The sequence below is a fragment of the Strongyloides ratti genome (assembly GCF_001040885.1).
Source record: "Strongyloides ratti genome assembly S_ratti_ED321, chromosome : 2".
Taxonomy (NCBI): Eukaryota; Metazoa; Nematoda; class Chromadorea; order Rhabditida; family Strongyloididae; genus Strongyloides; species Strongyloides ratti.
The window spans coordinates 5,670,580-5,685,092 of record NC_037308.1 but is presented as its reverse complement, the minus strand read 5'-3'; the positions used below and the strand labels follow the sequence as shown (position 1 = coordinate 5,685,092).

Below are 14,513 nucleotides of genomic sequence, written 5' to 3'. Positions count from 1 at the left end.
ATTATAAAAAGAATGCATAAGATTGTTAATTGTAGGTGTTAACAAGTTACAGTTAGTTACCTTGAGTCCTGATATCTAACGCATTTATTGATTTGAAATATTAATAAAAGTTTCAATTAAAAAAAAATCTATTCACATAAATATTTATATTGATATATACAGCAATTAATAAATTTAATTATTTTTTTTTTCCCCTAGATTATTAACTTTTATAAACTTTTTTTTATGGTTCCACTTGATTATTCATTGTTTCAATAACTATATAAAAAAATAAATTAAAAGTTTTATGCTTTTTTTTTATATAATATATATTGATTATTAAAATAATAATTTAAATATGAATATTAATTTTTATCCATAACTTGTTTACAACTCATTCAATTTTAATTTCTTGGTTTGTAAAAATTGCAAAAATTTGAAGAAAGAAATTTCTATAATTTGTATAACTGTTATCTTTTTTTTTATCATTTGAAAATATTTCTTTAAGTAGAAATTAATATAATAAATAAAAAAGAATATGTATATATATACTATTAAATGTTAATTTATATTATGTTTAATAATTAGTGGTTATTCTTGAACTAATTTAAGAAAAAATATACAATAAAAAAATATACTATATTTGTAGGGTACCTAACCAATAAACATGATTTATATTATTTAGTGTTATTATAAAATTTTTAATTTCAAAAATATATTTATCTTTAAACAATCTAAGAAGTGATTATTTTTCGATCAACTTGGAAATAAATGTCATAATCAAATATTATATACTTAACTTTGATAAATAGTATTTCCATACTCTTATTTTATTTGTTATTTTAACTGGTTTTTTTTATACAATTTTAAGCGGTAAATTTTTACCTGAATCTGTATTATTAATTAATATATTTCACACCATAATGTTACTTATTTATGATTTCAATTTCTAGAACTAATTGATTAATTATTAATATCTTAGAAAAAGTTTTTTTTTAATGAAAAAAATATTAAATTGTTTATATTTTATTTAATTATATAAACATTTTTTATTATTTTTCTTTTATCATAAATTATTTTAACATTATCACACATTTTTTTTATATTTTATAGAAAAAAGTTTGTTAATATTTAATTATTTTTAAGTATAGAAAATTGAAACTATGTATAAGTTCATTATAAAATATTTTATTGATTTAATTTAGATTCATTTTTATACAATTTTGTCATTTTTTAAGAATTATTTCATTTTGTAATTAACATAAAACACTTAATTATTATATTTATTTTTTCTATAAATTTTTTTATTTGAAATCAGAATATTAATTAATGTAAATTTGTATTAATACTAATTTTTTTTCAACAATTTATTGCGATAAAATTTGTTGTATTAATGTAAAACAATATTTCTGATCTTTTTTTTTTATTTTCTCAAAATATATATAATTTTGATTGTGCTTTATGAATATTAATTTTATATAGCATTAAAAAATTGCTAATATTTGACCTTATAATAAAGTTATAAAATAAATTCATGTTTTAAAAGTTATTTTTAACATTAAATTTTTATATAAATAAAACTAAATTTAATAATTTATATTTAATGTGATGAATCATTTTTGTATTCAAAATTGTTTTACTATACAAAATATGTAAAAATTTTATATTTTAGCATTCTTATCAAATGTTATTAATAAACATTTATAACAACTAAGAAATATATAATATATTACTTTTTAACGACAATTTTTATTTATTCAATAAGTTTTATACTAGTCAAATATAAATATATATATCATAATTATTTTTATTGATGTAATAATATTTTTTGAATTTTAATTTTAGATCTATGGAATCAAAGACAAATGGCAATTCATTGAAACCACTTCAATCATCAGAAAATGATAATGATAATATAACTATAAATACAGATTTTTCTATTACATCACTAGAACCTGAAGATGTCGATTTGGAATTAAATAAAAATTCAATTCCTACAATACGACCATCAATAGTAGAACCAACCTCTTCATTATGGTTTAAATTTTATGTTGTAACTTCAATGATTGCTATATGGAGTTCATATACATTATTAATAAAATATACTCAAACAAATGTCTCACAAGAAGATTTATATTTTTCATGTGCTATTCCATTTTTTAGTGAAATAGTAAAAATTATTATTTGTTTTTTAATGCTTTTCAATGAAGTTGGAATGGAACCAAAAAAATTTTTTCGTTATATTAATAATAATTTATTAAAAAAACCAAAAGAATTATTAAAATTAAGTCCTCCGGCATTATGTTACATTATACAAAATAATTTAGATATTATTGCAATGAAAAATTTACCAGCCGGTGTTTTTCAGGTATATTTATTAATTATAATAATTAAAATATATATATATTTCTTTAGGTTACATCACAATTAAAAATAGTTTCAACAGCCATATTTATGGTTATGTTTTTAAAAAAAAAAATTTCAACAAAAAAATGGATATGTATTATATTTTGTTTTATTGGTATTGCTATTGTTCAAGTAGGAAATATGCAAAAAAATACTTCAACAAAAGTTGATGAAAATGAAAATCCAATAATTGGGTTAATTTCTATTGTAATAGTTTGTGTTGTTGCTGGTTTTGCTGGTGTATATTTTGAAAAGATGCTTAAAGATGGTTCACAAAATAGTTTATGGATAAGAAATATTCAATTATATTTTTGGGGTATACCAGCTTCTTTTACTTGGATTTTAATTGATAAAGGATCTCAGGTTTATGATAAAGGTATTTTACATGGATTTAATTTTAAAGTTTGGATTGCTGTATGTTTAGCAGCAATTGGTGGAATTTACATTTCATTAATAATGAAATATCTTGACAATATTCAAAAATCTTTTGCAGCAGCAAGTACAATTATTGTTGTAACAATAGTTTCTGTTATAATTTTCACAAATTTTCAAATATCTTTCTTATTCATTATAGGTTCATGTACAACAATAAGTTCAATTATTGCATATAATAAATTTAGTTAAGCTATTCAATTCAATTACTTTTTATCAAATTAATATTTAAAAACAATGTTACTAACTTATTTGTCAAGTCAATTATTTTATTTATAAATAATGGCAATTAATTTTAATTTATAAGCAAAAAAAAATTCCTTGTATTATTATAAAATATTCTTTACAAATAAATGGTTACAAAGAATATTGTTGTAAATAAAGATATTTTATTTTAATAATATGTGACAAAATATTTTGTAAAATTTTCTTTTTAAAAATAATATTAAAAAAAACACATATTTTTTATAGTGATAATTATTTTTTAGAAAAATTATTACAGTATAATACAATATAATATCTAAATTTTTTAATAACTATTAACACTATTTGAAATCAAAAAGACTATCAAATTCATTGGAACCAGTATTATTTTTACTGATCACATTATCAAAAATATTATCATTCATTGGTTCTGAATCATTTTCACTTAAAGGACCATCCAACATATTAAGATCAAAATTAAAACCATCATCTATATCTACATCACTATTACCGCTTTCATTTATAATAGGATTAGTAGCATTTAAAAAATTAAAAATACCTTCATCGTCAGGAAAACAAATTTCATCATCATTAAAATTGTCAGCATCAAGATTTTCATTCAAATTACTAACTATAGTAAAGTCTTCATTTGATAAATTTTGTTTAGATATTTCCATAATATCAATATCATCATTAAAAATAACTGTTCTTGAAACTTCATCACTTTTTTTCTCAACATTTATATCAGAATTTTCTTCGTCATTGATAAAGTCACCACCTATGGTGTTATTTATGATATTAGAACATTTCGGTGTTTCGGTTTCGTCAGCAGGTTTAATTTCTTTGTTCGGTAAATCTATTTCGTAACTTCTTTCTTTTTGATCAGGAGTGAATAAATTAGTGATACCTAGATTTGAAAAATCTTTAGGCATTTCATTGTGTTTGAATGAGTTTATGTCAGAAACATCTGATAAATTGTCAAAATTAAAATCTTTTGAGTTCTCTTCAATATATTTAATGTAATCATCTATTCGACGATTAGAAGATTTACTAGAATTAAAATTAACTAGTTTAGATTTTACTTGAGAATTATCTGAATTTGTTGGCATAAAATCCATAATGTCGTCATTACTTCTATTTGAACATATATCAGACATCTCTGATGATAATATAGAACATTGTGAAGGAGCAAGTGAATCATTTAAAAGCTTGTTAATCTCATTTATATGTTCCATTGATGATCCTTTACTATTATATAAATTTTGTGTCAAATTATTTTCCTCTTCTTTTACTGATGATACAGAAGAAAAACGATCTGACTCATTGTCATTATTTTTGTTGAAAGCATTATCATTCTTACAAATTAAAAAGTTTGATTTTACTGATAATTGTGAACCAGAAAGTGGTAGTACAGATTCATTCAAAGAATTGTTTGGATTTTTATCCGTTAATCGAGTATTTTCATTTTTACGTTTCTCTAATGTACTATAAAGTTTTTTTTCTTCAATTGATAAAGAACACATTTCTATAATCCATTTATAAATATTATTTTTATCTTGCTTATAAACTTCATTCTTTACATGCTTCAGTCTACTTCTTAATTGTTCAACATCACTTTTTAAAAGATTTTTTTTGTTCTTTAACTTAACATTTTCATAATTAGTTCTTGAACTTTCACAAGTTTCTTCTGACCATAAAATTGTGTCTTTCAAATCCTGATATGAATTAGTCAACTCAGCATATGTCTTATTCATATTATTATTGTTTGAAGCATTCTAAAATAATTAATGAAAAAAGAATTAAAGATGAGAAAGTTGAAATTTACCTTTAAGCTAATTAATAAATCAAGTAATTTCTGTGCAGAATATCTTTTTTCATCTAATTCTTTAGCTTTTAATTCTAACTCTTCTTTCCCTAACATAACACTCATATCAAGATACTTTTTTTTTACTTGAATTTTTTTTAATTCAAATTCCTTTTCAACAGTCAAATTTTTTAACTTATTGTTAAAATTTCTAAATTCTACAAAAAAAAAATTATTAAAATTAAATAATCCAAACTTACTAGTATAGACATCTTTTAAAGTAACAGTTTTTGGATCGAGAATAGCAATATCTGGTACAAGAGTATTGAATTTATTTCCCACATATTGTTCTAACAAATCCGCACTATCATTAGTACTTCTATCCATAATATTAAAATTTTTTTTCTAAAAAAAAATAAATTATAACAATAAAATTGGATAATCTATAATTAAAATCATTTTCGATAAAGTTAAAATAAAAAAAAGATGACATTAATATAATATATGCATGTTATAAGCTTATTAATTTTTATACATAAATTTACACATTACATTTAAAATTATTTTAAAGAAAATCTATTGTCTTGTACTTTTGAATATAATTCTTATATACCTTAAGGTAATATCTAATATATACAATACTTTATAATTTTTTGAAATAACATTTTATATTCAATTTTCATCTTATTAAAAGATTTTTTTATTTGGATAATCAAATAAACAATATTTATAACAAAAAAAAATGGTAAATTTTATTTTTTTTTTTTAAATTTTGATGTAAATATATAAGTATAAATATTTTGTAAAATAATATCAACAAAATGTTTATATACAGTAATTTGTTAAACATTTTTATTCATCATATTATTTTATAACTCAATGGTTAATTTTATAGATGTTTTTAAACAATGAATGTATCTTGATTTTCAATAATATAAATCAACTTTTAATACTTTGATTAACAATTTTTTTATTGTATATTTTAGTAGAGCTTATATTTATACTTTGCTTGTTTATTTTGATAATTAATGTTGTTAAGAAAAAAGTTTCAAATATTTTTTTAAAGAGAAAAACTAATAATATTTTTGAAAATATTGATATAATAAATTTTGTTGAAAAAATAGATATTTAAATTTATTAATTATCGTATAAATTAGTTTTTTTATAAAGATTAATCTTAAGTTCAAAGTTAAAATGACTTAATTTAAAAAAAAAATTAATATGTATTATATTTATTTAAAAAGTTACTGGTACAAAATTTTAAGTAGATTATAAAATATATACTATTTGTATTTTTTAATTTTTTTATCTGATCAAATTTGCAAATATGGTACATAATTAAATATATTATTTATTTAAATTTATCTTTAATATGAAACATATTTTGTGTAGTACATTTATTTATTAAAAAAAAAAAAGAAATTTTTTCTTTATCTAAAACAAGAACCATTTAACGAAGATATAATGAATTATTTATGTCTGTCCTTAAATCAAACTTGTTCAAATAACATAATGATTATTATACATTTATGCCCTCCAGACATAAATTATACTAAATATTAAAAATGCGCAAAAAAAAAAAATACAATATTACCTGAAACAGTTATCTTAAAATAAGTGTTTTGTGCAGTTTACATAAAACTTTGATACGTTTATTAAAACAAAATTCATATGCTTTATTATACTTTAAGGTTTAATGAAAGATAAAATTTAAAAAATGTATATTTAATACATAAAAAAGCTTATATTCTTTAATAACCAATTAATATTAATATTTGAAGATAATTTGTATGAACCTGATATTATTCTATCTACAAACTTATCGTAATAACGTACCAGATCAAGTTTACTAACAAAGAGTTTGTTCTATTATAAGCTATTACAGGAGTATTTTTAAAATTTGAATGTAGTAAGTTTAAAATTTTATCTAAATACATAATAATAATATTTGTATTTTTATATTTAATATGAATATATATATATACATAAAAAAAGAAATAATAAAAAAAATACATAAGGAAATTGTATATTTTTAAATATTTATATTCTAATAGTTTTCTTTAAAAAAAATTTTTATTTGCTTGTTATTTTAATCACTATAATAATGATTTCTTTTAAAATGATTAATATATTTTTATCTGGATTTTTTTTTCTATTCATAAGTTTATTATTTTTAATTCAAATAAAAAAAAATCCTCCTCTTTCTTTAATTTTTTGTTATATTGTGTCAAAAAAAAAATAATTTTATGATAAATTTGTTGGTCTTACTATTTTTTTCTTTCTAAATTAACAAATGTAGCACAAATGTGTAATGCAAAAATTATACCATAAAAATGATCATTCTTTTTAAACATTTATCATCTATACAATTTAAAGTAATATTTTAGAGATTAATTTGGATAAACATATTTATTTTTAATAAAAGGTATAAAGCATTTCAAAACAAGAATTAAATCACTTCTTGGTAACAACGCAATTATAAAACTGATGCGTAATATTGTCATGCTTATAACTAGTTAAAAGATACCTAATATATTCCAGCATAAAGCATTAAAATTACTCTAAAAAAATTGCAAAATGTTGTATATTAATATCTTGTTTTAGATCAGCTAACTTTCTTGATTTATATTCTTATTGTGAATTTCCATTTAATCAAATATTAGCAATCATAATTTTATTAAAACATTTATTATGGGATCTCATGTTAAAAAAATAAAACCAATTAAAGATGGCAAAAATACTAAAGAAATTACTATTAATGTGGATCAGGATAAGGATAAAGATTTAGAAAAAATTAATGAATTGGAAACTTCTGTTATTTTTAAAATCTATATAATTATTGGAATTGTTGCTTGCTGGGGATCTTATAATATACTTATTAAATATACTGTTGTTAATGTAAAAGAAGAGGATAAATTTTTTTCTGCTGTTGTACCAGTTTTTTGTGAAATTTTTAAACTTTTTCTTGTGTATTTATTATATTTTAGAGAACAAAATTATAATATTAAGAAATTTTTTTCTGGCCTTTATAATGAAATATTAATGAAACCAATTGATTTTTTAAAAATTAGTCCTCCAGCTGTTTGTTTTATAATTCAAAATAATCTTGAAATAATTGCTGCACAAAATTTATCACCTGGTATTTATCAAGTAAATTTTAATTTTTCCATTTTATTAGATAATATTTTAGGTAACATGTCAACTAAAAATTGTATCATCTGCACTATTTATGGTTATTTTTTTAAAGAAAAATCAGTCAATTAAAAGATGGATTTGTATTTTTCTTATCTTTCTCGGTATAATAATATCACCATTTGGGGAAGAAATAAATAAAACAGTAATAATTGGATTAGTTTCAGTTATTGCTATTAGTATACTTACTGGATTTGCTTCTGTTTATTTTGAAAAAATGTTAAAAAATGGATCACAATCTTCATTGTGGCTTCGAAGTATTCAACTTTATACATGGGGACTTATTGCTGCTATCATTTGTATGGTATCAAAAAATATTGATAATATTGTTGATAAAGGCATTTTTCATGGTTTTACTGTTGTTGTTTGGTTAGCAACATTTGTATTATCTATAGGTGGTATTTATACTTCCTTGATAGTAAAATATTTAAATAGTCTTTATAAATGTTTTGCTTCAACTGTAACAATTGCTTTAGTTGCATCAGTATCCGTTTTCCTTTTTAATTCTCCTTTGTCATTGACTTTTGTTATAAGTTTCACAATTGTTGTTATAAGTATAATAACTTATAACTTAGTTACATAACAATATATAAAAAAATACAATAATTTGCCTCCAGATATTCATTTCCCATATTATCAAAATTTTATTTTGTTAAGTTGGATTTACCATACACTATTTATTCTATCATTAAAATTAATCTTTTTATATAGAATTTTTAAATTGTAATATTATTAATTATAAAATAAAGAAATTTCTGGATATTTTTTTTATTTTTTTTAAAATCCATTATTTACTTAAAAAAAATATTTCTTATTAGTTTTAAATTAATTTCAAACTCTTTTACAGCGAATACATTTGGAAAAGTGAGTTTGTGGGAATAAATTGACATTTATTGTGCATCTTCATTACTTTTTTTTTCTATTATTTTCATTCAAAATCTTTCTCTTAGACAAATATAATTTTTTAACACAAAAACAATAAAATATGGATTCACTTGATACATCTTTAATGCTAACTTCCTCAACATATTCATTAATGCCAGAAAAAGATTTGGTGCATACAAGTAAGTAAAGTAACTTTCATTTTTTTAGTTAAAAATTTTTTATAGTTAATCATGTAATTATTCGTGATAGTTGTATGTTTCTTGAAAATTCAAAAAATTTTAAAATTTCGGTTTCACAGTTACATGAAGCTTTGAATAAACTTGTTTCTGTTTTAATTAATCGTCCAATTACAAGTCAAACTATATCAAAGTTCATGAATGATACAATTGATCAACTTGTTGTGGAAAGGAATATATATGGTTTATTTTTACAATGTTTTGATGTCGATGAATATGTTAATGCTAATGAAAAATCATCCAATTCTGTAAGAGATGATTTACTTTTCAACAATCCTGAATTTAGAACATTATTTACTTTATTAAAATGGTCGGAATCTGTTGCAGAAGATACATTGGATGGCTTTGCCAGTGGTCTTAATTTACTTGATCAAATGATAAAATTAGATAATGTACTTGGAAATACAATATTGGAAGTTAAAAATGGTCAAAAACCAATTACTTCATTGTCAACAGATCTTCGTTTTAAAAATGATGGTTTATTTTTAAATAGTAAAGATTTAGAAAACATTCAAGATATGATTAAATTAATTGTTGGTTTTATACGGTGTGGTAGAATTGATGAAGCATTACAATTGGTAATACAAACTAAATTTGCATGTATGCATTCATTATTAAAAGTTAAAAAATATGTACAAGATCCTACACTTTCTTCTTCTGAAAGTAAACAATTAAAATTTCTTTCTTCTTTTAAATCTAGAGATTTTACCAAATTTGTTGCACAAAGTTTCCTTGACAAGGATTTTTCTACTTATACAGATATGGATAAAGTTCTTTTTGCGTCTGTTTCAGGTGAACTTAAATCACTACTTAAATATTCAACAACTTTTAATGATAAATTATGGTCATTATTATCAACAGCCGTTGATGCTCGTTTTGATGAAGCTTTAGAAATCAATTTTGGTTATAAAAGTAAACTAAAAAGAAATGTTGAAAAAGCTATGACAGTTGATTCTATTTTTGAAAGTTTAGAAAAAAATGATATCGATGACTACTATGGCCTTGTAAAATATATTGTGACGGAACAATTTTCAAAATGTATAGAATTTATGTATGGAAAAATTAAAGACAGCAAAAGTGGAAAAGTTACACTTGGAAAATTAATACATCCAAATACGGTAAGAATGTATGCAAACTTAGCAATTTTATTCAAGAAATTCGATATAGAAATGGATTTAAAGATGGCGGATGAGATTATTTCTTCATATATTGATATCTTAAAAGATTTAAAAGAAAATAAATACATTCCTTATTATTTAAGCACATTATCATGTGATATACAAGAAGAAGAAGCGAAACTGTTTTTAAGTGAAATTGCAAATGAAGATGATCGTAAAATTCTTCTTAAATATTGCAAGAAGTATGGAATGGATACAAGAACTATTTGTCTTCTTCTTTGCAATAAAACTGATAATTCTTTTGACTCTTCCTTAAGTGATACAGATATAGAAAATAAAATTACATCATGGTTGTGGCTTCTTGATGGAGGAAATGATACATTAGTGGAGGCTCTTGAAGAAGGTTGCAAATTGTTACGTTGGCTATTAATAAACAAGAAAGATTTTTACTGGGAAAAAGTACTGAAAGCTCTACCTGATAACATCGTTTATGATATTGAAAAATTAAATATTAAACTTGATAATAAAGAAAAAAATGATGACATCAATTTGGAATTTCTTTCATTTAAACTTTTTGATAGCATTTGTACAAAATATCAATATTGGAGTGATTGTTTTGAAAAAACTTGTGGTACCTTTGAAAAACTATCAAATGAAGATTTGTCAAAGTTATCTTTTGTAGATAGAGAAAATTACCAAAGAGAACTTTTTGAATTTGAAACAGAAACTGCTAAGTGGAAAGAAGAATCATCAAGAGCAAAAGATATTTTTATCAATGAAGTTAATATGGCTTTAAATTTTCCAAAAGGATGGTTTACTTCAAGAATTAATGATAACTCACGTGTAGATGAATTAAAAAAAATACGCAGTATCTGTCTGTATCGAACATTCAAAATGTTATTGGAATGTCATATTGTTAGTAACGATTATAATGGTACAATTACCATTTTACATAAACTTACTGAAAGTAAACGGCAATTTATAAAAGAACTTGATATCGAAGATCGAGAAGACCTTTTTAGAAGTGCCCGTAATTATGTTGGTTCATTACCAGATATTTTTAAAGAATAAAATACAATTGAAATTATTCGATTTTTGTTTTTACTTTTTTTATATGTATAAAAAAATATAAGATAAGATTGTTTATTTTGAAAAATAATAATGACTCATGTGTATAATACTACACTTTTCTTACTTGTCAATTGGTAAGAGGTACCACTGACCTTATTTAATTTTCCATCGATTATTTCTTATGACACTATCAAAACAGTTATCTTAAATTATTACTTTTCATTATGGATATTTCTGCATTTTTTCATACTCCTGGTCAACCATTAGAATGTCTTTCAATTGCAGTTGAATTGAGAAAAGAAATAATATCAACCTCCGATAATGAAATTTCTTATAAAGTTGGTTTAAAAATAGGTGGTGGAATTGACCAAGATCCTAGTTTATCACCTTTTAAATACCCAGATAACGTATGTTAATCTGATAATTCTTTAAAATATAATTTAGGGAATTTACATTACATCAATTGATGCTAATGTTGCTCAGAAATCTGGTCTTCGTCAACACGATAAAATATTACAAGTTAATGGACATGACTTTACTATGATAACACATGAAAAAGCTGTTAAATATATTAAAAAATATCCTGTTCTTAATATACTTGTTGCCAGAAATCATATTGGAAATCTTGAATCACAGTCAAAAGTATAAAAATGAAATTTATTAAAATTTAAAAATCTACAATAACCTAATATTACTAAAAAAATGTTAATATTTAATATAACAAACAAATCTATTTTAACTGAAAAAAATATAAATTTAATTCATCTGTTTTTAATGTTTATGTTTTAAAATTTAAACTATCCGTAGAATGAAAAAAAAGAAATTATTTCAACATTTTATATATTATTGACCTCCCAGATTTATATAATTATTCATGATATGATCAATTTGTTGATGATTATTCATAACGGGAAGTAAAGTTTTTGCTTGACATACACATTGTGCATTTTTTGCATTCAAAAGTGCTTTTAATTTTTCATTCTCTTGAACTAAAAGAGCATTTTGTGTCATTAATTTATTTTTTTCTTTTTCAATATTTGTAACTTTACTTAACATTTCATCATGTTCCTCTTTTTTTCTTTTACGATATCGAACAGCTGCAGCTTTATTTCTTTCAAGTATCGTATTTCGTCTTTCATCTGGTGGTAAATCTGATGTTGTTGATCTTCGGCCACGTCCTCTAGGTGCATTTGATGGAGGGTTTTGAGAATTATTTGTTGTACCTGAAATTGATTGTTTTTTGGATGAACTATTGATAGAATTTGATGAAGTGGATGCTGTAGATTTTTCAGATTTTTCAGAATTAACAGAAGAAGGATAATAATCTATATTTGAATTAGTTGAGGAACCCATGCTATTATTAAAAGATGAAGCCTCTGATGCAGGGCAAAGTGTTTGTATTGATGGTTTTTGAATAGATTGAATTCCTCCTTGTTGATTCCATTGACAAGTATTATGGACACTACCATCAATATTCTCTTTTTTAACCGGTAATGAAATATAAGATTGTGAATTAGTATTTTTAATAAAATTATCCGGTTGAGAGACCTTACTTGTACTGAGATTTAATAGTTGCTCATTTGTATCATTTTGTCCTGTTGATGAATCTATTATTCCAAATGTTGGGTTATATGATTGTGAAAAACTATTACTATTATTAAGTGTAATATTTTCACTACTTTTATTTGATAATGAGAATGTTAAAGAATTATCAGTAGAATTTGATGGTCCAGGATTATTATTAAAAGTATTTAATGTAAAATTAGTTAAATTTTTAGCACTACTTATATTTTGTGTAGCATTAATAATTCCAGAATTATTATTACTTAGTTTATGTAACATTGCTGCTTGGTTATTTCTTTTAAATTCATACTCTAAGAAACTTTCAATTACATCTGCCGTTTTTGGTATAAGTGTAGCTGAGTCATTTCCTGTCGTCGATTCTATTAAAAATTGCCTATCCTGACTTTCTTTTATCTTAGCCGCTAATTGTAAAATATCTGGACTATCATTTTTTAAAAAATTATTCTCTGAGCATGTACCTTTTAAAAATTGAAGTACATTATTTACACCAGGTGACAATGTTGTTGTATTATTTTTAGATGTTTTAAGAAATGTTATAGATGGTGAATAAGTAATATTAGTACCTGGATTTGGTATTAATCCTTGTTTATTTAATTCTTCAGGACTTCTATTTACTTTTTGATTTTCTTCTTTAAATGTTATATCAAAAGGATTTATTCGCATAATATCATATATTTCTGATGCAGATTTTGGACTGATGTTTAGTATTGCTGATGATAAATTATTAGCACCAAATCCTATATTTGGTGACATTCCATCAAAAATTTTTGGTGTTTCTAAACTTATAGGATCTGGCATTGTTGTTAAACGTGATGGTATCTGTTTACCTTTTGTAATGGTATCTTGAAATGCCATATTATCAAATTTATTTTTTTTAATGAATAATAAAAAAAAAAAATAATAATTAGAAAAAATAATTAGAGATCAATGTTAATGGAGTTTTTTTTTTAGTAAAATTATTTTATAAATTCCACCAAAATATAAGAAATTTTCTTTATATCCTATATTATCTTATTCATAAATTGAGTTGATACACTGGTAGAAATTGATGGTTTTAAAAATATTAGAATTTTTATATAGTATTAGTTTAATATTTTGTTTCCTTAAAAACCATTTCTTTTTTAAAGTAATATTAAATATTAATAGTTTTTGAATTCGTAAAATCTTTAATATCCACAAAATAACTGAAATAAAACCAATAACATGAAAGGAGATAATACGAATCCATATAAAAACTTTCGGATAATCTGTATTTGATTCTTAAAAATAATAAGTAGAAGACTATGATTATAATTTTGATTAAAAAAGTAAATTTAACGCTGTGCTTTAAGATAAATATTTTTTATGTATAGGATAAATATAATTTTGCATTAAAAATGTATCAAAAGTAGGATTTAAAAAAAATCATTATTTTATAAATAATTTCACAATTTAATTTTCATAAAATTTTTTTTTATATTGTTTATAAAATTGATTAATATATATATATATATATATATATATATATATTTATATATATATATATTGTTAATCAAAATTAATTTGATTAAAAATTTATTGGATATTTAAATATAGATTTAAATTGTTTTCGTTAAAAACAAA

The 14,513-nt window shown here is 21.8% G+C and overlaps 6 protein-coding genes across 6 annotated transcripts; 4 read left to right on the top strand and 2 right to left on the bottom strand.

The window, feature by feature from the left end:
• Nucleotides 1-1,828: 1,828 nt before the first annotated feature.
• Nucleotides 1,829-3,009, top strand: SRAE_2000179900 (CMP-sialic acid transporter; the record flags this gene model as incomplete). Its single annotated transcript, XM_024652792.1, has 3 exons — nt 1,829-2,347; nt 2,395-2,761; nt 2,810-3,009. 3 exons carry the CDS (start codon nt 1,829-1,831, stop codon nt 3,007-3,009), a joined length of 1,086 nt encoding a protein of 361 aa, XP_024506334.1.
• A 353-nt stretch (nt 3,010-3,362) lies between these two features.
• SRAE_2000179800 (Hypothetical protein) lies at nt 3,363-5,212 on the bottom strand (the record flags this gene model as incomplete). Its single annotated transcript, XM_024652791.1, has 3 exons — nt 3,363-4,796; nt 4,847-5,043; nt 5,086-5,212. The coding sequence occupies 3 exons, from the start codon at nt 5,210-5,212 to the stop codon at nt 3,363-3,365; spliced, it is 1,758 nt and encodes a 585-aa protein (XP_024506333.1).
• A 2,304-nt stretch (nt 5,213-7,516) lies between these two features.
• SRAE_2000179700 (CMP-sialic acid transporter) lies at nt 7,517-8,600 on the top strand (the record flags this gene model as incomplete). The annotated part of the gene is made up of 2 exons (XM_024652790.1): nt 7,517-7,975; nt 8,016-8,600. 2 exons carry the CDS (start codon nt 7,517-7,519, stop codon nt 8,598-8,600), a joined length of 1,044 nt encoding a protein of 347 aa, XP_024506332.1.
• Nucleotides 8,601-9,002: 402 nt separating this feature from the next.
• SRAE_2000179600 (Nuclear pore complex protein Nup107) lies at nt 9,003-11,327 on the top strand (the record flags this gene model as incomplete). Its single annotated transcript, XM_024652789.1, has 2 exons — nt 9,003-9,081; nt 9,127-11,327. The coding sequence occupies 2 exons, from the start codon at nt 9,003-9,005 to the stop codon at nt 11,325-11,327; spliced, it is 2,280 nt and encodes a 759-aa protein (XP_024506331.1).
• A 224-nt stretch (nt 11,328-11,551) lies between these two features.
• SRAE_2000179500 (Tax1-binding protein 3) lies at nt 11,552-11,975 on the top strand (the record flags this gene model as incomplete). The annotated part of the gene is made up of 2 exons (XM_024652788.1): nt 11,552-11,734; nt 11,772-11,975. The coding sequence occupies 2 exons, from the start codon at nt 11,552-11,554 to the stop codon at nt 11,973-11,975; spliced, it is 387 nt and encodes a 128-aa protein (XP_024506330.1).
• Nucleotides 11,976-12,170: 195 nt separating this feature from the next.
• SRAE_2000179400 (Basic-leucine zipper domain-containing protein) lies at nt 12,171-13,766 on the bottom strand (the record flags this gene model as incomplete). The annotated part of the gene is made up of 2 exons (XM_024652787.1): nt 12,171-13,687; nt 13,739-13,766. The coding sequence occupies 2 exons, from the start codon at nt 13,764-13,766 to the stop codon at nt 12,171-12,173; spliced, it is 1,545 nt and encodes a 514-aa protein (XP_024506329.1).
• Between the last annotated feature and the right edge of the window lie 747 nt (nt 13,767-14,513).